Here is a 26,882-nt window from a genome sequence, read left to right on the forward strand (position 1 = left end):
CCAGTCTGAAACCCTGCGTCTTTTGATGGGATCATTAAACTATTCACATTCAGAGTTACTATTGAAAGATATGCATTTAGTATCATCATAATACCTATTCAGCCCCTGTTTTTGTGGCTTATTTCTTTGGGCTTCCTCTTTCTTTTACAGAGTCCCCCTTATTATTTCTTGCAGAGCCGGTTTGGTGGTTACATATTCTTTCAGTTTCTGCCTATCCTGGAAGCTCTTTACCTCTCCTTCTATTCTGAAGGAGAGCCTTGCTGGATAGAGTATTCTTGGCTGCATGTTCTTCTCATTTAGGACCCTGAATATATCCTGCCAGCCCCTTCTTGCCTGCCAGGTCTCTGTGGAGAGGTCTGCTGTTAATCTAATATTTCTCCCCATATAAGTTTGGGATCTCTTGTCTCTTGCTGCTTTAAGGATTTTCTCTTTATCTTTGCAAGTTTCACTATTAAATGTCAAGGTGTTGAATGGTTTTTATTGATTTTGGGGGGAGGGGGTCTCTCTATCTCCTGGATCTGAATGCCTGTTTCCCTCCCCAAGTTAGGGAAATTCTCAGCTATGATTTGTTCAAATGTGCTTTCTGGTCCTCTGTCCCTTCCAGCATCCTCTGGAACCCCAATTAAACGTAGATTTTTCCTTCTTAGGCTGTCATTTATTTCCCTTAACCTTTCCTCATGGTCTTTTAATTGTTTTTCTCTTTTTTCCTCAGCTTCCTTCGTTGCCATCAACTTGTCTTCTATGTCACTCACTCTTTCTTCTACCTCATTAAACCCTTGTCATTAGGACCTCCAGTTTGGACTGCATCTCATTTAATTGATTTTTAATTTCAGCCTGATTAGATCTAAATTCTGCAGTTATGAAGTCTCTTGAATCCTTTATGCTTTTTTCCAGAGCCACCAGAAGCTTTATATTTGTGTTTCTGAATTGGTTTTCTCACATCAAATTGTAATCCAAATTCTGTAACTCTATGGCAGAGAGTACTGTTTCTGATTCTTTCTTTTGTGGGGAGTTCTTCTTTCTAGTCATTTTGTTCAGTGCAGAGTGGCTAAAAACGAGTTGTACTGGAAAAAGGAAGAAAAAACTAAGAAAAAAACAAAACAAAGAAACAAAAAAAACTAGGAAGGATATCCTCTTGTTCTATATACTGGAAATCCCTCGACTTCCCCTGGAGCTTTCCAGCGCTGCTTGGCCAAAACTTGCTTGCTCTTCCCCTGTCCTTCCAGCTGGTCTTCTGGGGGAGGGGCCTGCTGCACTGATTCTCAGGTGTGTGCACCTGGGGGTGCTGCCCCACCCCGTGCCAGGTGGTGGGCTCAGTGGGAGCTGTGAGGCCCCTGTCCCCTGGCAGCCCCGCCTCTCCCAGGCACAGGAGACACCAGGAGGAACAACACCACGGGCGGCCAGCTCTCCATCATCTTTAAAGCCAGCTCTCCATCTCTGGAGTCAGCTCTCGGAGTAACTACTAGTCTCCCAGTCTGCACTGGCTTGGATGCTCTCCGGGGCGGGGTGGGGGTGGGGGTACTGACCTGCACAGCTCGGGGGCATATGGCGGCAAGAGCGTCCTCACTGTCCTGTGCCCTCTCCGCCTCTGTCTGTCCCGGTGGAGCGCAAGATCCTGGGCTGTGTCCCCTGGCACCGTGGGATCCGGGGCCTGTGCTGCTGGCATTGTGCTCCTGGGGCCACGCAACCCCCTCCAAATGGAGCCGCTGCCTGAGCTGCTCCCGAGGCCCCACCGGGCATGCTTCAGCCCTTTACCGAGCTCGGCCTGTGGTGTGTTCCTCTGTCAGTGACCCCGGGAACCTGGGAGCTCCACTGCCCCTCCTGGAATCCTGCCCGAGCTCCTTGAGAGTGCCTTTCCGTCCAGGAAGACTCCAGTACGGATTTTTAAAGCTCCTGCTTCTCCGGGGCTGGGCTCTTCTGTCCGGGAGGTTCTTGCCACCCCTCTTAGACCAGCATCTCGCAGGGTGGGGGTGGGGGCCTCCCCAACTTGATTTTTTTTTTTTTCCGTCTTCCTACCTTGTTATTAGAAGTGCAAACTCTTCTCTCTGTAGTATTCCAGCTGTTCTCTTTTTAAATTTCAGGTCAAATTCATAGGTTTTCAGGATGATTTGAAAGTTATCTAGGTAAGTTGCATGGGGCCAGAAGACTTGGGGACCCTACTCCTCTGCCATCTTGCCCCCCCCACCCGCCCCCCCCCCTCCGCCCCGCTAAGAACATCCATTTCTAGTATGTTTAAAACTATAAATTTCCCTCGAATCCCTATATAGCTATTTGAATGATAATATTCATTTTTCACTGTAGATCTTTAATGATTTAATACCATTATCCATTTCTAGTATGTTTAAAAACTATAAATTTCCTTCCATTCCCTATATAGCTATGCTAAATACTTTTGTTATTTTTTTTCATTTTTATTCAAGATATTTTCCAATTTTCCTTATGATTTCTTTTTTGACCCAGGGTTATTTTAATGTGTTGTATAATTTCCAAATATTTGGAAATACTATTTTTTTCTGTTGATTTCTAATTTCATTGCATTGCTGGGAGGATATATTTTGTATGTTTTAATCCTTTAAAATTTATTGAGATTGTTTTATTATCTAACATATGACCTATCCTTTAGAACATTCCATGAACACCTGGAAAGAATGTGCATTCTGCTCTTGTCAGATAAAACATTCTGTGTCAGGTAAGTAGTTAGTATTTGTCCATTTCTCATTTCAATTCTGTCCATTTGTGTTTCATGTATCTGAAGGTCTGTTAGGTGTATATATATACATTTATAATTATTGTATCTTCTTAATGTACTCACATTTGGTTATAAAATGTCTCTCTAATAATAGTCCTCTTCTTAAAGTCTATTGTGTTTAACATAGCGTAACATATTGTGTTTCCCATCCTTATACATTCAACCTATTTGTGTCTATGAATCTAAAGTGTACTGGACTCTTATAGACAACATATAGTCAAATCTTGCTTTTCATACAACCTGACAATATCTGCCTTTGACTAAAGGAGTTTAGTCCATTGATATTTAATGTTAAAATTGATATATCTATATTTTTATCAGTCATTTTGCCATTTATTTTCTATGTCTCATGTGTTTTGTCCCTCTGTTTCTCCTTTATTGACTTTTTTGTTAAACAAAATCTTTTAGTGTACATTTAAATCCCTGTATTGATATTTTAAGCTATATATTGAAAATCATTTTCTCAGAGATTGCTCCAAGGATACAATATGCATCTTTCATCTTTAACTTAAGTTAATATTGAATTGAATCAGGGATGCCTTGGGTGGCTCAGCAGTTGAGCGTCTGCCTTTGGCTCAGGGAGTGATCCTGGGATCTGGGCTCGAGTCCCACATTGGCCTCCTTGCAGGAAGCCTGCTTCTCCCTCTGCCTGTCTCTCTCTCTCTCTTTCTCTCTCTCCCCCCTCCATGTCTCTCATGAATAAATAAATAAAATCTTTAAAAAATTGAATTGAATCGATAAAATCAACTGCTATAATAGAGCTTCATTTCCTTCCCCTGCCTTTGCACTATTATCATCATATATATTGCATTTATCTGTTATAAACCCAACAATAGGGTTATAATTATTGCTTTAAACAATGTTATGTCTGTTAAAGAAATTAAGAGAGAAAATATGTATGTTTATGTGTGCTTATACACACACTTTTCTTCTTTTAATTATATATATGCACATATATATATGTGTACATATATATGTATATGTATCCAGAAACACAGTCTTTTATATTTTTCTCCATATTAACCCTATCCAGTATTCTTCCATTCATTCAGTATATTCGAATTACCATGTGCTGTTTCCTCTCAGCCCAAAGGATTTCCTTTAGTTTTCTTGTGTAGGGAAGTTTTACTAGCAAAGATTTATCTCACTTTTCGTTTACTTGCAGATATCTTTATTCCACTTTCATTTGTGAAAGATAGTTTTATTGGATATAGAATCATTAGTTGATTGGTTTCTTTTGGGACTTCTGCCTTTGGGCTTCTATTATTTTTAATGAGAAATTAGCCAGTAACTATATTTTTTCTTTCCCTTTGCATTAGGTTTTCTGTTGTTTTTAAGACTTTCACTTTTCACCATCTTTCAACAGTTTGACTATAACATGTCAGTGTATGATTCTTTTCATGATTATCCTACTTGAGCTTTGTTGAGCCTTCTAGAGCTATACATTAATGTTTTTCATCACATTTGGGAAACTTCAACCTTATTTCTTTGAAAAAAATTTTCAATCCAATTCTCTCTCTAGTCACTTTTTAGAACTCCCATCGGTTGGTATACTTTAAAGTATTTTAATGCTCTGTTCATTTTTCTTTAGTTATTTTTGTCTCCATTCTCTGGACTGGGTAATTTCTATTGATCTGCCTTCAAATTCATTGTTTCTTCTGCCATCTTAAATCTACTATTATGTCTGCCCAGATAATGTCTCAATTATTTGGTTTTACAACCATTCCCATGTTATTCCATAACCATTCATTAGCTTTTAATCATAGTTCCTATTTTTTATTAAGATTTACCATTTGTTGAGTCATTCTCCTCATATTGCCCTTTGATTCTATGACTTTAATTTTATTAGCTTCTTGAAGCCTTTGTCTATCAACTCCAATATCTGGTCCCACTCAGAGTCCGTTTCTATTTCTACATTTTTGCCTCAGTATATCTCTCTGCTTTGTCTCATGATAATTTGTTGGAAGTTGATTATTTTGAAAATGTATTCTAACAACAAATCTATTTTTACTACATTTTAAAACGTAGGGATCCCTAGGTGGCGCAGTGGTTTGGCGCCTGCCTTTGGCTCAGGGCGTGATCCTGGAGACCCAGGATCGAGTCCCACATCAGGCTCCCAGTGCATGGAGCCTGCTTCTCCCTCTGCCTATGTCTCTGTCTCTCTCTCTCTCTCTCTCTCTCTCTCTCTGTGTGTGTGTGTGTGTGTGACTATCGTAAATAAATTTAAAAAATTTTTAAAAATTCCTTATAAAAAGTAACTTGCCTGGATTTACACTGTGGGATCATTCTCACTGCAATGTATGGCTACTGATATCTCCACTCAACTTTTAGTTCTTACTTTTATCTTGTAGCTTAGCTTACTAGAGGTCACCCCTGTGCTTAAATAGTTTGTGGCCAACTTATGATATAGGAAGAGGTTACGCTCAAGCCCATCAGGCTTCTACCTGGGCTGGAAAGTGCATTCAAAGCTTCGGTGGGTTCTCAAACATGGCTTGGATTTTACTTTTACTTTCTGCTAGACTCATCCAGTGGTCCATGTGCATGCACATGGTTTCCCACCAGGTCAGAGAATTGTGGAGAGCTTTATAGCCTTTCTATTTCTCTCTTATTTCCAGGGTACTATGTATTAAATTTCTGGTGTAGATACCCTTTACCATATCTGAGACTGCAACCTCAGGCCCATAAAGGTACAGGTTTTTCTTGTTTCCTACCAAGTTTGACTATTTTAGCTGACATATCTATAGGTTTTTATCTCTCCCTACCCACATCAAGTCCACCCCCTCTGACAGCAAAGCTGCCATTTTCCTCAGCCAGGCCAAATTGTTGTTCCTCTCTCCAAGCTGGGATGGATGGGGAGGTGGAGGCTGGGAGGGCTTCAGGCAGAAAGGCTTCCGAAAGCCTCCTACTCTGTTGGACTTACTGAAACTATAGCAGTTTTTCAGGAATAAATGCTTCTCCTGAAATAAGTATTTTGATAATTTTGCACAGAGGATTCACTAGCCATGGCATGCTGCCATATGAATGAATTGGTGGCACATAATTTTGGAAGAACAGAAAATCACATGCGCTAGATCCTTTGTTTTTAATAAAAGGACATACTACACATTCCTTAAATCCCCTTCTAAGCCTATGATTTCACAGTAACTTTCCCTGACTAAAAAGATAAGGAAAGTGTCCCAGGCAACTTTTTGTATCTGAGATTGTTTCCCAAGGCCCACTCTATCTCTAACTCTTCAGGAATCTTAGATTTTTATCTTTTTGCCTCAAATGTATTTCTCAATATGAACAAATACACTGTTTGGATCACTGTTCAGCATTATACATGGGAAATAATTTTGAAATCATAGCAAACTCCCTAAAAGAGGCTTAAGAATTAAAAGATATAGTGGTATCTGTTGGGGAGCATAAGTTTTAAGCATATTTTATGATTTTGGAAAGATTTAAAATTTATTATGCAAAATAGAGAAATCAAGAGTTTATGTCTGGGAAATGACACCTTTTTCCATTTTTAAATTATCTTCAAAGGATTTTTGCTTAGAGAGTATTTTCCTTTTTTCTTTTCTCTTTATCATTTTCTTTACTAGCATATTCTTCCCTTAGTGAAAAAGGCCACTATAAAAATCTAACACTGCCTTATTAACAATCATTCCCCTTATACACCAATAGTTTTAATTGCCCTTCCTTTTCTGGAAGTGAAATACTATAAGATAGAGCAAGAGAGAGAGCAAGAGAAAATAACTTGCTTCTCTAAGTCATCCCGTAACACAACACATAGGCTTAAAACGGGTAAGATCTCTCAAGATTCTAAAAGATGGACAAGTACTCCTGACTGGTACCAATGAAGGTTTCTCATAGACATCTTATTATGAAAGGTCTGTTTCCATCTTCCCTTGTGGTTGAGATGCAGAAATGGATCCTGCCTTTTTTGATAATGCACATACTTTCTTTGCATTGTTCAAGTTATTTCCTAGAGTGCTTTTATGTCATGTTCAATTTTCTATATTGCCATGATAGCATTTGCTACTGGTTACTAAATAAGACATTATTTATCCTTACAACATCAGAACATTCACTGACATGATTCTTAAAAACTACAAAAAATAGTTCAGAGGATTCCCTTCTCCAAAGTGCAGTATGGTAAAGTTATTAGTACCAACCATCTCTGGTACACATCATCTTAGACTACAACCACCCCCAGATTATATGCTCATTGAGATACTAAATTAAAGCTTAAAAGAGCTTAGCCACTCAGCTTAATAGCAACCAACGGGGAGAAAGCCCAATAAAAAGGCAATCAACGGACAGCGTAAAAACTGCAGACAGGGGCAGCCCCGGTGGCGCAGCGGTTTAGTGCCGCCTTCAGCCCAGGGTGTGATCCTGGAGACCCAGGATCAAGTCCCACGTTAGGCTCCCTGCATGGAGCCTGCTTCTCCCTCTGCCTGTGTCTCTGCCTCTCTCTCTCTGAGAATAAATAAATAAATCTTAAAAAAAAAAAAAACTGCGGACAGTATAGAATTACATACATGTGGTGGCATATATATAGCAAGAAATATTAGGTCATTCCTGTATATTTCCAGATAGCATTTAATAATTTTTAAATGCCATCAATTTTTTAACTCAAAAATAAAGGGGAAAAAAGAACAGCTTTCCCTTGGCCCTGTATTCAAGGACACCAGTCAAACCCCATTTTGTTTTCTAGAGATTTCTGCCTTCCATCTTCCTGCTGTGCATGGTACAGCATCAATCCTCTGGACAAAGAGGTGTGTTAAGGATGCCCCCCTTGAACATTTCCACATTGTTTTTAAGATTGTTTCCAGAGAATATGTGAAGGAAATGAAATAGGACCTTAAAGTGAAAAGAAAATCCCCCTCTCCCTCTGAGGTAGGAATAAAAACATTGTTCTCACCTGATGGAAGAGAGGGCTGTGTGTCACAGGGATTCCCAACCCGCTAAAGCACATGCCTAGGACCATATCGTCGGGAGCATCATTGCTGTAGCAGCGACATTTACTGGCAAGAAGTCTCCTAATTGCTTCTCTGCTGAAGACCATTCTAATGGGAAGCCAGGCAGAGCAAAGGGTTAGAGTAAGCAGCATCTCAAGACCTTTAATCTACATAAAGAAATATAGTTCAGAGGATACATTCCTGGTAAAGATGTTAATAGTTATTCTGGGGAAGTGTTCTGTGCTTTCTGTGAAAGGAAAATTTACTTTGAAGAAGTGTTTACTATCTAATAGGTAATTTTATTTTTTTGCATATTTCTTACAAATGAATACTATACAATGTTCTATACAATGTTCTTTTCCTAACATGTCAATGGAAAATTAGAATAGTTCTTTAGTTTTCACACTCTTAGTGAGATCAATAACAACATCCACCAACAATCCCAGCACGTAGATGGGCCCAGGTAAACCTCACTCATACAGGTGATGACTGACATTGAAATCAAATCTAACTGAAACCACTGTGCATTGTCCAAGTGATTCCAGTCTACAGAAGCTTACTTAGGTGATTTTCAGAAAGAAAAAGGAGACAGAGAGAAGGAGAGACTGGTCTACCTCAAACAGTACTATGATGATACTTGACCTGGTATGTTCGGTACTTTCTTGTGGAACTCATGCATGGTCCTGCCTTTCTGTACCCTCCTCAGATTTGCAAGAGGCTAGAAATTTTAAAACAGTATTTTTCAGACTCCCTTGCCAGCTAAGACCTGGTTTCAATCTGACAATGAGAGGCACTACACTGGGCGAAGCCATCTACTTCTGGCTCTGGTGGTCTCTGGCAGAGGCAGAAGATGGTGGGCAGCAGAGTGTTAATGGCAGAAACACAGTAGCAGTGGAGAGCCAGTCCTGTGACTGCCTCAAATGCAGTGTGGTGTCCTAACAGCATGAGCAGCCACAGCAACCCACATGAATGGGCTCCAGGATACAGCCTTTGCTTTGCTCTTCCATCCTTTGGGGCAGTAGTAGCTTTCTAGAATTACCAAGCTCTAGGTAGAGCCACCTGCACCGTTTTATTCCTTAGGCCCTTTCCAACACTTTTTGTACCAAGTACCTGCAATAAATCCTCTTTTTAAAAGGCATATTGGTCCTAAAATATAGGACCATTCTGGCCCTATGGCAGTAATGGATTTTCTCATATTATGAATAATCCAATAGCCGATAGGGCTAAAAGGACTAATATGGTTCACAAATTCATCCCCAATAAGCCATGACTTCCTTGAAGGCAAAACTGTCTACAGTTTATCCACATGTTCCCAGAGCCAAATGCAGGGCCTTGCATACAGCAAGCACTCACTAGAATTTGATGCATCAAATAAGTGAGAATTAAGCTGCCTTTATAAAGATCGTCTTCCTGTGGGGGGAAGGAGTTCTATATATAGTGTGAAGGAAAACGGGACAAAGACCTTGAGTACAATCCCTGATGCAAAATGTTGGTTCCACACTCAGCTGGGCTCAGGTCAGTGTAGTTTAACGTTAGTGGGCAAGTGCTGGCAGGATAACCACACACATGGCAGTTGCTCTGCCCTGGCTAAGATGCCAGAGGACAGGATGAAACAAGACCAGACAAGAGGAAAAAGAAGCTCTTTATTTAAGCTGATATAAGAGAATGGTTCTGTACCAAAAGAAGAAACAGTTCTTATGAACTGTCCCAAAAGGAAACCTGCACATTTGAAAACTCACCAGAAATCCTCTTTCTCTCAGAGTCTCAGTGCCTCCCAGCAACTGGATAGCACCTTTGTGCTGAGTCAAAATCTGGCTCATCTACCTGACCCCAGGAAAAGGATCTATGTAAGGGGACAGGAGACAGACACTGCCCTTGCCACATCCATCTGATACTACAGGGGAATTTCCTAAGTATATTGCAGTTGACCTTGAACAATGCAGTGTGAAGGGCCAGCCCCATGTGCAATTTAAAATCTGATGCTGAAAAAAAAAATCTGATGCTAACTTTTGACTCCCCTAAAAGTTACCTACCAATAGCCTACTCTTGGCCTTACTGATAACATACTCAGTTAACACACTGTATGTTACATGTATTATAAACTGTATTCCTACCAATAAAGTGAAGTATGGAAAAGAAAGTATTATTAAGAAAATCATAAGGAAGAGAAAATACATTTATAGTACTGTATTTATCGGAAAAAAAAAAAAAACCCGCATGTAAGCCAACCTACCCAATTCAAACCCAACTGTTCAAGGGCTGCTGTACTTGTATTTCAGAGCTGTAATCTTGTTTATCTTGAACTAAATTTAAATAAAAAGAGTTTACTTTTTTTTTTTCTTTTGTCACCATGTAATAGAATGAGAAAGAAAGGGAAAGCCCATTCTTTTATTTTGGCCCACTCTCTAAAAAGTTAGCCTTATAGGAAGATAAAATGGAAGCATAAAATCTTTATTAGTAATTTTTTTCTGTTTTTCCATACACAGAACAGTCTTACATCAGTTATGCACACAGAATAAATATACAAGAGCCTCTAATAACACCTGGTTATAACTATGCTGATGAGTTATTTCAAAATGAAGAGTTGTCCCACAAAATGGAAGACGGTTTTTTTACTAGACACATCATGGTATGTCTGTTCGTATGCCAACTTTTAAATATTAAAAAGATGTTGAGAGGCTCTAAGTGATTTCTTTTAATATACAACACACCAATTTTAAGCAGAAGAAAGACTGAAACGGGAGACTGGAGCTTGCCTAAGGCCATGCATGCGGATCAAGAGCACATACAGAAGATAAACTGCATCAGAAACATGCCCACTAAAAGGAAAGAAAGAAAGAAAGAAAGAAAGAAAGAAAGAAAGAAAGAAAGAAAGAAAGAAAGGAAGAAAGGAAGAAAGGAAGAAAGGAAGAAAGGAAGAAAGGAAGAAAGGAAGAAAGGAAGAAAGGAAGAAAGGAAGAAAGGAAGAAAGGAAGAAAGGAAGAAAGGAAGAAAGGAAGAAAGGAAGAAAGAAAGAAAGAAAAGAAAGAAAAGAAAAAAGAAAAAGAAAAGAAAAAGAAAAGAAAAAGAAAGGAAAGGAAAGGAAAGGAAAGGAAAAGGAAAAGGAAAAGGAAAGGAAAAGGAAAGAAAGAAAAGAAAGAAGAAAGAAAGAAAGAAAGAAAGAAAGAAAGAAAGAAAGAAAGAAGAAAGAAAGAAAGAAAAAAAGAAAGAAAGAAGAAAGAAAAGAAAGAAACAAAGAAACAAAGAAACAAAGAAAGATGCCCACTGCTTTTGGTCTTCCAGAAGATGAGCAAGCCAGGGCTCTCTCTAGAGAACACTGCCTTCAGCCTCTTCCAAAGAGGCTGCCAGAGAGAATAATAATGACATCCAGAGACAGAGGTAAGTATTGCAAAAAGGAAAGCAGTTATTGAATAAACTATCTGCAGACACCCAAATATCCAAGGAGGAAGCAAAGAAGTGAACACCAGACAACTGGCTTCAAATAATGCAAAGGTCTCATTTTCCAAACAATACAGAGTACCTACATGTAAAGCACTATGGAGTCTATACTCCCAATTCAGCTCTGCTTAGTGGGGCTTAAGAGAGATGGTTCAAGGCAAGGCTTTACAAAAACTTAACTTGACTGTGAACCAGAGAGAACACAAACACATTTCATACTACAACCATTTATATGTGCTGTGTGTATAAAACTGAAACAAAATTTCACAATACATATCCTTGCTACATGTGATACACTATGATATATCTATTTTATTCTATTCCATTTTATATGTTATCATTTTTAAATGATGGTCATGATCCATTCATAGATTTTATAAGCCATTAATTGATCCTGGCTTGCTGTTTACAAAAAAAAAAAATCATAAGTCTACTGAGAAATCATTTAACATTGTGTCTGCAACTTTTTTCAAAGGTTGATATGAGATGATCTCATGATGAATGTTTCTGCATCTTTGTAAAAATGCTATTAAAAACAAAACATTATACTGGTCATTAGTTATATACAGATCAAGTCTGTGTTCATGCATTTGTTTATTCATTTATTCATTGTATCTTGTAAAAAATGAGTCTCTATGCTAGGAAGTGAGGATATAATGAGAAATGAGACACAGGTGCTGCCTTCAAATAATTCATAATTTAGGTGGAAAGTAGAAAGGTAAATAGGCAATTAAATGATAATGGTTTGCATAATATGCTACGAAAGTACATTTGAAAGGCATCAAACCCAGATTTGAGAAGCAAGACTAGGCCAACGGCTTCCAGGAATAAATGATAGCTATATTATGTCCAAAAAAAGAGAAGGATGAGCAGGGTGACAAGGACAGAAAGTTGGGGAGGGGACACAGTTCTATGTAGAGACCAGTAGATGCCAGTCTTGGAGGAAGAGAAAAGAAGAAATGCCTCTGAGGAGCTGAAGTAAGTTCAGGAACTCTTTAAGATGACAGTGCACACAAACGAGGCTAGAAAAGTAAAACAGCATCTGCCAAGGTCATGAGAGGCCTGGTAAGTCCAAATGAGGAATTTGGACTTTATCCTAAAGGTAACAGGAGGTTATAAAAGAATGCAAAAGACTTTCATTTCCCATGGTAATACCAAAAAAAACAAAAAAAAATCAAATAAAATTAAAATCACATTAACCTATGGAATTATTGAAGAGATGGATGGTATGAAATCCGGAAGAACTAATTTCTAGAGAGAGGAATCCTTCTCAGGTGGGCAGCAAGCAGTGGCAACTTCAGGGACAAGGTGGGTCAAAGGGCAGGAGGAAGGAGACCAGCTAGAGACATCGGCCCCATGGCAGTGGCCTCAGCAGCATCTAAGCAGGCTGTGGACCTGGCAAACTGACAGTGATTAAAATGAGGCCTGTTCCCAGACCAGCATGACTCCTGTTGGAATCTGAATCCCACTGTGGCAGGAGCACATGTGGGAGAGGTGGTGTGACCCAGACTAGACCTGGAGAAGTGGGGACAGAAGTGGTATTTAGGAGACAAAAGTGACTAGATTGACTGCAAGGTCCTGGGGGATAAGGAGGAGAAACATAAAGCAGACTCACAGGTCTCTGGGGCAGGAACTTGTGACTGCATGTCTTCCCTGAGGTGAGACTACCAGAAAAACACTAAATCAGGGGTCAGAGTCAGAAGATGAGGTCAGGATGGAGTGCTGGGTCTCATGTTCTGTAACTCACCCCAGTGAACACGGCCTCTGGTAGGTGGAGGTAGGAGTCCAGAGGTCAGAAGAGAGTTGTAGTCTGGGGATAGAAGTTTGGGGGCTTTCAGCATAGTCGTAGGGGTGGATAAGATCACAAAGGAGAATACAGATCAAGAAAAGAAGAGACACTGGAGAAGATGCCTGGAAAACACAGTCATTTAAGGGATAGGAAAAGGAAACTGAGAAGGAATAATGGGAACGGCAGGAATACACAAGGATAGGACACTGTTCTGGAAAGCAAGAGAAAGGAGCATTTCAAGGAGTAAGCAGTCACCTTTGTCAAAGGCTGCTGAGAAAAACTGGAATTGAGCCACTGGATTTGGCTCCATGGACACCGCCAGAGACCCCAGCAGGATAGTTTAGGTGGAAGGCCAAGTGTGGGGGCCAGATGGAAGTGTGGGCTGGGGAAGCAGAAAAGATGAGTTCTTAAGATGATCTGAGGGGGAGAAGAAGGAGGGTGTGGTGGCAGGAAGGAGTTTTAAGATGGGAAAACTGGAGGCAGTAGAAAGTCCATGGTAGGCAAGGTAGAAAGAAGTTGAACGTATAAAAGGCTAAAGATGCTGTCTTTAGCCACCACAGGCCTAGGAAAGGGATCAGTGACTCTCATGCAGGGTATTTGCTGATCTGGCCTAGCCTGATCATAGGGAAGGAAGGAGCTCCCATGGCTTTTGTTTGCATCCCCTATTCCTGCACTCACTAGGCTTGTGGAGTGAATGAGCAACCAACTGGAGTGATGAGACAATACTGGCTAGGCGAGGTCAAGTGCCACTTCAGGCATCACAGGCCAGTCTCAGAAATAACACTGAAATCCAACAGGCAAGGAAGACAACAAAATAGTTTTCTTGACACAAGTCACTTCTGTGTTAAAAGTATACAAACACCCATGTGCTACAAAATATATAAACCCATATTCAAATAAGATCCCTTTCAAAGGTAAGGAGTTCTTACTCAACAGATACCATGCCCTGATCCAAAAACAACACCAGAGCCTTACCCACTGAAAACAAAATGCATTACCATAAGGCGGCACATAGCTTGCAAGCCTTTTTTTTTTTCTTTTTTTTTAAATGAAGAGATCAGTACTCCATAGCCTTTCCCTTTGGTGTCTTATCAAAGGCCTACATGGACACCCATCCCTGTTGCTAATGAGGTCAGGTAGAGGCATGGCACTGCTCAAAAAGATTAGTATTCCTGCCCAGGCTTAGTTATCACTAGGAAAGAGCCACATCCAAGCTATATTAACCCCTGAATTAGCTAGACCAAACCAGAACATCTGGAACATGATTCTTGAGGTCCTGCAGCAGGAACCATTATGCTCTAGGGGATTACCAAGTAAGAATACCAAGTCCCGACCCTTCAGAGGTTTATACACCAGTGCCAAGAATGTTGCTTTGGCACAGAGTGGGCATGCAACAAATACCTGTTGATGAACTTTAAATCACTATAATTGATACCAAGTCTAAACTTCTATACGACTCTTCCTAAATGTGATTTATTAGCACTAGATGATTTGAAAGTCTAATGGCTTATTTTCTGGCAATAAAATCTATATCCAAATTTCTTTTCCATTTAAACAATCAAAAATAATTGGCTACCTAGAAGCAATCATTCCTATAGGAACATTTCTACCAAGTACCTTGACACCCATTTATATTTCTTCATGGTGTGAAATAGTCTTTACCATGGATTTTTTTTTTTTTTGTATTTAGTAAATTTAATGTTTGTTCACTTTCCTGTTAAAGAAACAACTGCCATTTACAGAGCACTTAGGTATCAAGACAGATCCCACCACCACAGACCCAGCCCTACATCATGGAAACAGAAATTAATGTTGAAAGTATCTGCAGAAAACTATGGTCATAGTTACCCTCCTCCTCCCGTGATGTAGCTGTAGCCGCCAGTGCCCAGGCCGTAGCCGTACCGCTCTCCCAGAAACACCGGTTCACTGGAGTCGTAACAGCTAAGCAAGTGCTGGAGTCTGGAGATGCTAAATTCCAAAGGGAACATAAGCAATAAGGACTTAATTCAAAATCTCTTTTCATGGTAAATAGTCTGTGATTCTTACATCCCACTGGTTATTCCATATGTATAATTGTCTGTATACAGATATACTGATAGTATAATACTTTACTGAAATCACTTAGAAATGAAATTTAAGTGATTTACAGAAGAAATGCATTTTTTAAAAAAAGGAAAGAAAAATTGATGGAAGCTGTATATTCCCAGAAACAGGAGAAAAACTAAAAAACGTGGGGCTTACTCCTCAATTTTATTTTTTTAAGGTTTTATTCATTCATTCATTCATTCGAGACAGAGAGAGAGAGAGGCAGAGACACAGGCAGAGGGAGAAGCAGGCTCCATGCAGGGAGCCCAATGTGGGACTCAAATCCGGGACTCCAGGATCACATCCTGGGCTGAAGGCAGATGCTCAACTGCTCATCCACCCAGGTGCCCCCAGGCTGAGTTTTAAAAAGCTCCTGCCAGAACACAGCTGCCTAGGTTGGGTGAACAGGGTGGCAGATTAATGAAGTAAAGGTGGCCAGTGTACCAGTCCTGTTTCCCAGTGAGTGTGAACTAACTGCCACATCTTTTCAGGTGTACTTGGTGTAGGAGTGCTAACAACACTGACTCCATCTTTGGCCCTCCATCTCGCCCTCACCTGTAGTGCACAAGTGGCGCCACTTTAGATACCTACCCTGAGACAGCACCGCCATGCCCTGAGGGATGAAGGGCTGGAGAGTGGCACAGAATGGCTACATATTACTGTCCTGACCTATCAACTGACCATCAATCACTAAGTTACCCTAAATAAAACTATGTAAGCAGAATGGAGTGGCTTGCTTCCTTTTTCGGTATTAAAGTGCCCTCTCAGTCTTGGAAGATACTTTATTGACCCTCCTGCACCTACTAATGCTTGAAGTAGTGGGCAGGATACCAACAATGAAACAAGCCATAGGTGAAACAGCCAAGCCGGGGGAAGCCCATGGTCCATGCACGGGAAATCCCAGGCTGGCTAGCCACGACCCTGTGGGGAGACTTGGCCATGTATTTTGAGCACTTCAGGCCAGTGTGTGAATATGGAGATGCCCTAAAAATGCCTGAGATCGTGGAGAAGCAAATGGGCCAAGAAGCGGTGGCAGCTTGAGTGTTATGACTGTGGGATGCTGGAGGAGGTGGTATTATTGTAAATGGACTCCTAAGATGTCAAAAATGGCCTAGGCCACTGCTCAACCTGCCTTGTGACCAAGACTGTATACTGCAGGCATGGGTGAGACCTGCAGGCACTTAAAACCTGGCTTAACAAGGACACTCCCTCCCCTCCATTGCACTGGACCCCTGTGGAAGAACCGAGGATGGAACATACCATTTACACCCAGTATTTTGGTGGCCCAAATGAAGAATTACTTTTCTCTTACATCAATGTTCGTATCTCACAGTCAGCCCCAAGGGCAGGGTATCAGACTTTAGTATCTGTTCTTGTCCGTGTGGCTAAACAGCCCACTGCTATGATAGCCACTATAGTAGCCAACTTACACAAAACTGAAAGGTAAATAGATTGAAAAATAGGGAAAAATAAAGGATCCCCTCAATGATGAAGTGGTGGAAAAGAAGCCTATCAAGATCTTGTAAACAATGGTAGCAAGATCTAATATTGTCTGGGACCCCAAGAGAAAATATAGACAACTCAGTTGGGTCTTGCTAAGCCTCTAGAAGGCATTGCCTAAGGGAAAGCAGTTTACTTCCTTGAAAGCTCTAAAAAGCCAGGTGTGTTGTCAAGGGCCCCTCTGCTAATGGCAGAATTTCAGGGGTGGATACCACCTACCCCTAGAGACAGGAGTTAGGCCAGTGTTGCCCTCTCATGCATGCAGGAGGGGCCAACCAGAGGGCCCTATATGGAATTAATCATTTATTGATCTTGCACTAACCAACAGACTGTACTAGCTCTAACAATCACTGGCTGAATGCACACTTGTCTACAGAAACACCTTAAATTTTTTGGGAGAAATAAAGGCAAAAATGGTAGTAAAAGGCCTTAGAAATATTAATGCCAAATGTGAGTTGAATGTAAGTTCACATCCAGAGGGTTTGGCTGAAGCTGTGGCAACAACAAAATGAGAAATCAATTATAGTTATTTATAGAAGTTCAATAAGAATATGGTTCTTGTAACAGGACATCACTGAAACGGTGGTTATATTATCAAGGCTGTGACTGGAAGGTCCTATTTAAGAGACCTGCATAGATTCTGATATGGCCAGACAGCTTTAAGGAACTAAGATTGGTTTTAGGGAGCCAAGGAAGCCCCTTGGAAAAAAATCAGCCTGGTCCCTTGCTTACAGGCTTCCTCAGAGCCTTACCAGGAGATTAAGGAAGATCATTTCCTGTCAGTCTCAGGAACCACAGGTATTTGGGGGAACTCGAAGAAGAGAGGAAGTAACCAAACTAAACAGATTGCAGGTGAGTCTGATGGGAGGTATTTGGCTTGGCTTGCAGTCTCCAAAGGCTGTTAAAGGCTCAATCTGAAATTCCTTATGAGAAGTCCCAGTAAAGCAGATTTAAAAAGAACCTAATGACCAGCTGCTATTCTTACTGCATTTATGTAAATAATTGGGCTTAAAAATAATAATTAAGGCAAGCTTGTTAAAATTGGACTTGTTTTACAAATAGCTTAATCTTGTTTTTGGCGGCAAGGGGTGCTGAAGGGGAGGCGGGCAGGGAGAAGCAAAGGGGAAATGGAGAGAGAATCTCAAGCAGACTCCACATTTTGAATCAAAATCAAGAGTTAGATGCTTAACCAACCATCTGAGCCACCCAGGTGCCCCACAAACAAGTTAATCTGAATTTGGCTACCTTTGTAGAAATGAAGGTTATTTTAGGGGCACCTGGGTGGCTCAATAGGTTAAAGTGGCTGCTGTTGGCTCAAGTCATAATCCTGGAGTCCAGCCCTGCATCAGGGTCCCTGCTGGATGGGCAGCCTGCTTCTCCCTCTCCAGTGCTTGTGTTCTCCTGCTCTCTCCCTCTCTCTCAAATAAATAAAAATCTTTAAAAAAATGAGTATGATTTTAGAGAGAAAAAAATTCTTTCAGTAATTTGTCTTAATGGGTGTTAGATTCTAGTTCTGATTATCTTTGAATGCTGATTGTTTACCTCTAAAACTAGGCTGGACCCTGCATTCTTTTGGTTTCCTTGCATATATGGCTTATTTTCTACCTGACAGATTGCACACTATAGGCCTGACTTTGAAAGCCCACCAGCAGGACGACCTCCTGAAATGAGAACCGCTCTTCAAATGAACTTACCTAATTGCCCTTGTTATAAAATAGAAAAAGATGCTAAGACTATATGCAAATATATCCAAAATAATGGCTCCATAAACGATGGGGGCTCAACTTAGTACTAACAGAATCTCTGCAGTTTGATGCAAGGCAGTTTCATTCCTCAAATCTTGATCTGCACCCCTTTTCAGCAGGAAGTAGTTAGACTGGTCATCACCCCTACCCCCTCAAGAATGAGAAATCCTGAAAAATCAAGGAGTAGTACTGGTTAAGCTCCTATATTGTTGCTGGCACCAGGATACAAGTCACCTCCTGCTGTCTGGTACTAAGGTCACTGTGAAAGAATGGTGTGCAAAGATTAGGCCATAAAGATGTCAAGGGTGGAGAGAGTAGGAGTGCTGACAACACTGACTCCATTTTGAGGACTTCACCTTGTTCCCCCCTCTAGTGCACAGATGGTACCACTTAAGATAATTACTCATGACCTCCCCACCATGTCCCTCACTCCATAAGAGCAGGGGAAAGGTCCAGACAGAGGCTGAGAATAGGGGTAGAGAATAAGAGCATGTTTCAGCCTGGATCATCTGTCCATCAGCCTCTCAGTAAGTTACCCTAGGAATAAAACTGTGACTGGTTTGAAGAAGCTTGCTTCATTTTTGGTTTTATAGTACCTTCTCAGTCTGGAGAATACATTACTGACCCTCTGCCACTTTCTAACACTTAGTATCTTTTAATTTTTAATGGATTCCAAAAGGAATTTTTTCAAGATTTTAGAGAGAGTGCACAAGTGAGCACATGGGGAGTCGGGAGGGGGACAGAGGGAGAGGGAAAGAGAAACTTTTAGTAGACTCTGGGCTGAGTGCAGAGCATGACTCAGGGCTCGATCCCATGACTCTGAGATCATGACTTGAGCTGAAACCAAGAGTCAGGCACTTAACAGACTGTGCCACCCAGTTTACCCCCACAAATGGAATATTTGAGGTACAAATGAGATCCACGTCAGGCACATGGCTGGCAGGTGGGGAATGGGAATTTAGGCAGTGAGGATTTCCAGGAAACCTTCCAATTATTGCATACAGCCATGCACAGTTTTCTCCTGAGTAAGGGCACATGAGTTGTCTTTTTATGTCTATTTATACCTCTGGAACCCATACTTCTTTGTTATATGTCAACGAGATAGCTTACAAAGGGCAATGAGAATATCCAGGAGCTAGTCAAAAACACCTACAACTACAGCTGCCATAAGGATGAAGGAAGAAAAAGACTTCACAGGAAAATAAAACATAGAAATATTTTTCAAGGGTGAGACAAAGGTTGATGTTGAAAATGCTAGTTTTTCCATGTTTGAAGAACTTGTATCACTTACAAATGCATTATAAAGTCCTTCCACTGTGTGTTCTAAACTAGAGCTTGCCAGGTCTCCACAAAAATCCTCAATTCTCTAATGATATTAATCAGTGTTCCCTGAAAAGAGTTGTTTCTTGGTCAATTTTGGATTCTTTTTAATTGGTTAAATAAATTTCAATCTTTCTCAAGCCTGATGAGCACCATGCATGTGCAAGAGGTGGAGATAGCAAGCACCTCTCTAAATCGTTAATCATAAATTCTTCTGTTCTAGAATTTCACTTTCCTCTTTTGGGGGATAGGTAGAGTCTTAAGGAGTCAAAGTGGAGATGTATGAAGTAGAGAAGAAAGAGGACACCATTCCAATCCACATTCATGCAACTTACACAAATACCCCAGCTAATAAGCCTAAAAATTAAAATGAAGAAAATAAATTTAATGCATGAAAATATCACTTAAAAATGTGGTGCTGAGAGTTTATAAGTTTGTTAAACATGTTTATATCTGCCTAGAGGTCAAGGCCTCTGGCAATGTAGATAATTTCTGAGTGACCAGAAAAACGTTATCTTTGAAACTGTCATATTTTAGGCACACAAGGTAAACATTCTAGGCACCTAGTTTGGAATCTATCTTCAGAAAGTCAGCTAATAACTTGGCAGGGGGAGGTAAGAAAGTGTACAGATACCCAGTAAGACAGCATTCGGCTATGGAAAATATATTCTTAAAGATTTCTAAGGAAACTGTGACTTTTGGCTAGTAAAAGTCTGTAGGTAAAAATACAACACCACCACCACCAAAAGACAAACAAAAAACCTCAAAGACCTCTGGGGCAAATTTAAAATTTACATCACGTTCTTGACCTGAGAAGAAATGAAAAGTATTTCTCTTCCTTCTGCATACTATAAAAATGTCGATTCAGCCCCCAACTTGTAATTCCTGAGGTTAAAATAACTGGTACTTAATATCTCATCTGGGTTTCTTTTCCTTATAACGTCAATCACTTCCCTACTCACAATATCATTTTAAAGCTGGAGAATCATAAACTGGGTCTGACAACCATCATATGGTTCATTTTGGTAAAAACTAGAAATGTGAATAAAGCAGTCCAATTCTGTCCAAGCAGACTGGCTGTTCACCCAGGAAAGGAACTCTATTTAACAATATGTTACCATTTCAGACAATTTTGAGGCACAGAAATGAAGAAAAACAATATGGCAACACTAAAGATTATGTGCTATCAAAATTATATTAACACAGCTTAGTGTTGCATATAGATTTTTAACTGCATAATACTGATCTGTGTGTGTGTGTGTGTGTGTGTGTGTGTGTGTGTGTGGTGGGCACATAATGTTATCTAAGTTTCAGGTGTACAACTTAGTGAGGTGACAAGTTTACACATGATGTTACGCTCACCACAAGTATAGCTACCATCAGTCTCATGACATTGCTATTACAATATCATTGATGGTATTCCTTATGTTCTCCTTTTTATTCCCAAGACTTACTCATTCCATAACTGGAAGTCTGTGTCCCCCCGTCCCCCGTCACTTCCCTTCTCTCTGGCAATCATCAGTTTTCCGTATTTATATTCTGATTCTGCTGTTTATTCTTTTTTAATATTCTGTTCATTAGTGGAATCATAAGTCAAACTGAGAAAGAGTTATTTCACTTAACACCCTCCAGGTCCATCCATGTTGTCACAAATGGCAAAATCTTTCTTTCATAGCTAAAGTAATATTTCACTGTATGTATGTGTGTGGGATAGATAGATAGGTAGGTAGGTAGGTAGGTAGGTAGGTAGGTAGGTAGGTAGGTAGATAGGTAGGTAGGTAGATAGGTAGGTAGGTAGGTAGATAGATAGATAGATAGATAGATAGATAGATAGATAGATAGATACCACCTCTTTATCTATCGATGGACACTTGGGTTGCTTCCATGTCTTGGCTATTGCAGATAATGTTGCAATAAACATAGAGGTGTATATATCTTTTCAAATTAGTGTTTTCCTTTTCCTCGAGTAATTACCCAATAATGGAATTATCAGATCCTATGTTATTCCTACTTTTAACTTTTTGAGGAACCTCCATACTATTTTCCACAGGGGCTATACCAGTTTGCATTAGCACTAGCAGTGCAGGAGGGTTCCTTTTTAGCCATATCCTTGCCAACACTTCTTTTTTCTTGCATTTGACTTTAGCCATTCTGACAGGTGTGTAGTGATATCTCATTGTAGTTTTGGTTTTGACTTCCCTCAAAATTATTGATATTGAGCATCTTTCCATGTCCTTGTTGGCCATCTGTAGGTCTTCTCTGGAGAAATGTCTATTCAGATGTTTTGCCCATTTTTAATGGGATTATTTTTGGTACTGTAGGAGTTCTTTATATATCTTGGATATTAACTTTATATATCTTGTTGGATATGTCATTTGCAAATATCTTCTCCCATTCAGTAGGTTGTCTTTTTGCTTTGTTGATGGTTTCCTTCATTGTGCAAAACTTTCCATTTCAACGTAGTCCCAATAGTTTATTTTTACTTTTGTTTTCCTTGTCTTAGGAGACATACCTAGAAAAAATGTTACTATGGTTGATGTCAGAGAAATTATTGCCTGTGCCTCTATAGATTTTTATGGTTTCAGGTTTCACATTTAGGTCTTTAATTCATTTTGAGTTCATTTTTGTGTAGGGTATTAGGAAACAGTCCATTTTCCTGGTTTTAAATGTAGCTGTTCAGTTTTCCCAGGATCATTTATTAAAAAGACTATCTTTTCCCCATTGTATATTCTTTCCTCCTTTGTCATAGATTGACCATATTAATGGGGGTTTATTTCTGGGATCTCTAACCTTTTCCACTGATCTATGTGTCAGTCTTTGCATCAGTACCATACAGTTTTGACTACTACAGCTTTGTAGTATATCTTGAAATCTGAAATTCTGGTACCTCCAGCTTGTTCTTTTTTTTTTTTTTTAAGATTTTATTTTTTTATTTATTTAATAGAAAGTGAGAGAGAGAGAGAGAGAGAGAGAGAGAGAATATGAGTGGGTAAAGGGGCAGGGGAGAGAGAGAAGCCAACTCCCTGCTGAGCAGGGAGCCTGATGTGAGGCTCGATCCCAGGACCCTGGGATCATGACCTGAACTGAACACAGATGCTTAACTGACTGAGCCACCCAAGTGCCCCTAGCTTTTTTTTCTTTTCTTTTTTTTTTATCAGCATTGCTTTGGCTACTGTGGTTCTATATAAATTATAGGATTATTCTAATTTTAAGAAAAATGCTGCTGATATTTTGATAGGGATTGCATTGAATCTGTAGATTGCTTTGGGTAACAGGACACTTTGACAATATTCTGATCCATGAGGATGGAATAACTTTCCATTTGTTTGTGTTATCTTCAAATTCTTTCATCAGTGTTTTCTTGTTTTCAGAGTACAGGTCTTTGACCTCTTTGGTTAAGTTAATTCCTAGGTATTTTATTCTTTTTGGTGAAATTTTAAGTTCTGTATTCTTAATTTCTCTTTCTGTGATGTTGTTGTTAGTGTATAGAAACACTACCAATTCCTGGGTATCAATTTTGAATCTTGCAACTTTAGTGAATTCATTTATTTTAGTAGGGTTTTTTTTTGGCGGAATATTTAGGTTTGTCTATGTATAATATCATGTCATCTACAAATAGTGACAGTTGAACTTCTTTACCAATATGGATGCCTCTTATTTCTTGTCTGACTGCTGTGACTAGTACTATGATGAATAAAAGTAGCAAAGAGTGGACCATTCTTGTGTTGTTTCTGATCTTAGGGGAAAAGCTCTGTTTTTCATCATTTGAGGATTATCTGTGTGTTTTTCATTTATGGCCTTTATTATGTTTGGGTTTAGAAGAAACATACTTCTTTTGTTGAGAGTTTTTTCATGAATGGAATCTTGTCAAATACTTTTTATGCAGCTATTGAGATGATTATATTATTTATCTTTTGCCTTGTTAGAATAATGATTTTTTAAAAATCCAGATGAAATTCTACTCTAATCTACTATGGATTTTGTTTTTTAACATTTTATTAGGAAATAACATCAAGATTACAGAAAAATTCCAGGGATGCCTGGGTAGCTCAGCAGTTGAGCATCTGCCTTTGGCTCAGGGCATTTTCCTGGAGTCCAGGGATGGAGTCCCACATCGGGCTCCCTGCATGGAGCCTGCTTCTTCCTCTGCCTATGTCTCTGCCTCTCTCTGTGTGTCTCTCAAGAATAAATAAATAAAATCTTAAAAAAAAAAAAAAAAAGATGATAGGGCAGCCCAGGTGGCTCAGTGGTTTAGCACTGCCTTCGGTCCAGGGCCTGATCCTGGAGATCCGGGATCAAGTCCCACGTCAGGCTCCCTGCATGGAGCCTGCTTCTCCCTTCAGGGATGTCTCCTGTGTGTGTTGAGTGTGCCCTATTGTTTGGCTAGGCTGCTTTTGCCTTCAGACCAGTTGTCTGCAGTTGCTCTCTTTGTTGCGGCAGGATTTGGCCCCTGTGTTGTTAATGGGCTAGTCTGGGACTGCCGTGGGGATGAGCTGGGTAAGACCATCTATTCACCAGAGATGCATTAGTATCGGACTGCAGGGCATTCTCCCTGCATCGTCCACTGAGAAGCTGTTGGTGGGTGGGGCCCAAAGTCAGACCATATGTCTGCCCCCAGGTTACTGCTGGAGCTGCAGTAGAACTGGTGTGTGTGGTTATCTTACCCTCTCCCAGGGGCAGGAGTCACCCCAGAGTGACCCCCCTTCCTGGGGATGCCTGCACATTTCCAGGCTTGTGGCACCATTCTGGATGCATTCTTGCTGAAGGCTGGTTGGAGGGGATGGGGTGTATAGCGTCAGCAAGCTTTGCCCCAATTTGCTGCGGAAGGAGATCTGGTGCTGCTTTAGAGAACTCCTGCCAAGGCCTGGTTGAAGGGGGCAGTCTGCAGAAAAGTATAGGGGTGGGGGAAAAGGGGGCAGGGCTGGGAAGGTGGCAGATGGTTAGCAAACTACATGGAGAGTGTTAGCACTGTGCTGATTGCTACACATGTCCATGTAGGCTAGGGGGTGGGGGAGGGAAATGGTGCCTGCTAGCTCTTTTGTTCTTGGAGAAGTCTCCTAAAGAACCCTGCCCTTCCAGCATATATTCTGAGATAATAAACAAAACTCCTTTCCCTATACCCCAGGTTTTTAAAACTGCTGCTTCTATTCTGTATCTCAGTGGGGCTGTTATGCTATCTCTTTATGAGTGGGAACTCAAGTTTCCTGTGGCCCTCTAGCTCTCCCAGAGCTGAGCCAATGATTTTTTGAAGTTCTAGGTGTTAAGCTCCACTGATTGTAAAAACTGGTAATGTTAATCTCCTCTAGTTTTCAAAGCTAAATATTATAAGGATTTGTCTTCCCAGTGCAGGTCCTGGGAAGGTGCCCAGTGTGGGGTCTGCTTCTCTCCCTTCTCCGTACTTGTAGTGGCCCTCCCATGGACAGTTCCATAGGTCAGCCTGGTTCCTGACTGCTTCTCTGCCCTTCCTACCATTTTTTACATGGCCCCTTTATATTTAGCCATAGAGATTCTGTTCTACCAGTCTTTGGGTCATTTTCTGGATTATTTACACTAATGTAGGTGTTATGTAGGTATTTCCATGGGATGAGGTGAACTTAGGGTCCTCTTCTGCCACCTGCACATCTTATACCTTTCTATTGCTAACTCTGAGACTCTGGGCAGGTACTTTAACACCAGCAAATATCCTTGGCCCTATTAAAACGTACCCCTAGTTTAACATCCATTAATGATTGTTATCCTAATCTTTACTATGATGGTTACAAAGTGATGGCTTTTCCCACTCCATCACTATCTCCACATTTACCAGTCAGAACTTCTCATTATCCTGGAAGCAAGAGTCTACCCACTAGGGATGGAATTTTGTCCCTTTCCAAATTTATACATTGAAGCCAGAACCCCCAGTGTGGTTATATTTGGAGATGGGGACTCTAAGGAAGTAATCAAAGTTAAATAAGATCATAAGGTAGGAGGACTCTGATCCAACAGATTTAATGTCCTTCTAAGAACAGATGCCTCAGAGTTCTCTCCACAGAACACAAAGGACACAGAGATGGTGGCTGCCTTCAAACCAAGAGAAGAGGCCCTGGAAACCTACTCTACCACGACCTGGATCTTGGACCTCCCAGCATCTAGAACTGTGAGAAGAAAAAAAAAATGTCTGTTGTTTTAAACTACCCACTCTATGGTATTTAATATACCATCCTTCCCCCCATTTATTTACCTATTTTCTACTTTTTATAATCATGAACTCACTGATTCCCAATTTTAATGGTTCATAATTCATTTTTTCCCTTAATTATATGATGTTTGTCCAAGACTTGGCCATTGGGAAACCATTAAAGTTTGTTTCTTTGTCCTCCTAAACTGCACTTTTCTTTTTATACCAGAAAGTAAGGAAGTCTTAAAAAAAAAAAAAAAAAGGAATGTTCCAACTGTCTTTATATCTTCTTGCCTAAGCCTTAGAACCTGCTATTTCTCTGCATCAGTGGAGCAGCCAGCACCACAGTTCTGCTCTCTAGTTGGCCAGTGCTACGGGGATATCTGCTTGTAGTCTCCTTTAGGAGAAAGAACTAGGAAACATACAAGTGCACATACACGTACTTTAGAAATCATGAGTCTGACAAAAATTATGAGTTGTTAGAAATTTCTCTACTTCCAATCTACCCCCCCATTGACCTGTCCCAATCAATGTCCATATTTCCCTTCTTCCACAGTGAGAACCCTGGCTTCTAATCCCATTTACTCAATCCTCCAGTGTGCCTCCAGTGTACCTAAAAATCCTCAGAATGGTTTTACCACACCACTCCAAAAAATAATCAGACCAACTGAAAATTCAGGATTTGTCTGACGTTCCTTACCTCTTCCCACACCTTCTAAATACTGTCTCCCCCATTACTTGCACCAGTTGCATTTTTCCTTTGGTGTGATGATGTTTTCATTTGAAACACAGTTGAGTTCATTTGCTTCAGTTTTCTCTCTTTCCTTACTGACTTTTCTCCAGTCCTTACTGATTTTCAAATATGTAAAATATGAGCATACTTCCCCAACCCAACTAAGTTAAAAGATAAATTCAGAAGTGTCACACCATCTATCTTCTTCTCCCACCCAACCCTTCTAGAAACCAACTTCATGGTTTACTGGTTCATCTGGCCCTCACTTGTTTTTGTAAAGATAAGGAGACATAGGTATGCTTTATTTCCCTTTCATTCTCACAGAGACTGGCATACTAAATATATTGTGCACTTTGATTTCCAGGAGATACCAATAAATGAGAAAAGCATTCAATACAATTTTTCAAGGAGACAGAATTTTCA

General features: G+C 40.3%; 1 protein-coding gene across 2 annotated transcripts in view; it reads right to left on the reverse strand.

The window, feature by feature from the left end:
• Nucleotides 1-26,882, reverse strand: part of B3GLCT (beta 3-glucosyltransferase) — a 236,501-nt gene that overhangs the window by 125,225 nt on the left and 84,394 nt on the right. For both annotated transcript variants that reach the window (XR_012016201.1, XM_072795553.1), the window contains exons 13-14: nt 14,768-14,887; nt 7,656-7,800 (exon numbers count right to left, since the gene is read on the reverse strand). Coding sequence is in view for 1 of the 2 variants with exons in the window: in XM_072795553.1 (XP_072651654.1) it covers nt 7,656-7,800; nt 14,768-14,887 (265 nt within the window). In the remaining variant the exon portion in view is untranslated. The remainder of the gene's footprint in view (nt 1-7,655; nt 7,801-14,767; nt 14,888-26,882) is intronic.

The sequence above is a fragment of the Canis lupus genome, chromosome 24 (genome assembly GCF_048164855.1).
Source record: "Canis lupus baileyi chromosome 24, mCanLup2.hap1, whole genome shotgun sequence".
In the NCBI taxonomy this organism is placed as follows: Eukaryota; Metazoa; Chordata; class Mammalia; order Carnivora; family Canidae; genus Canis; species Canis lupus.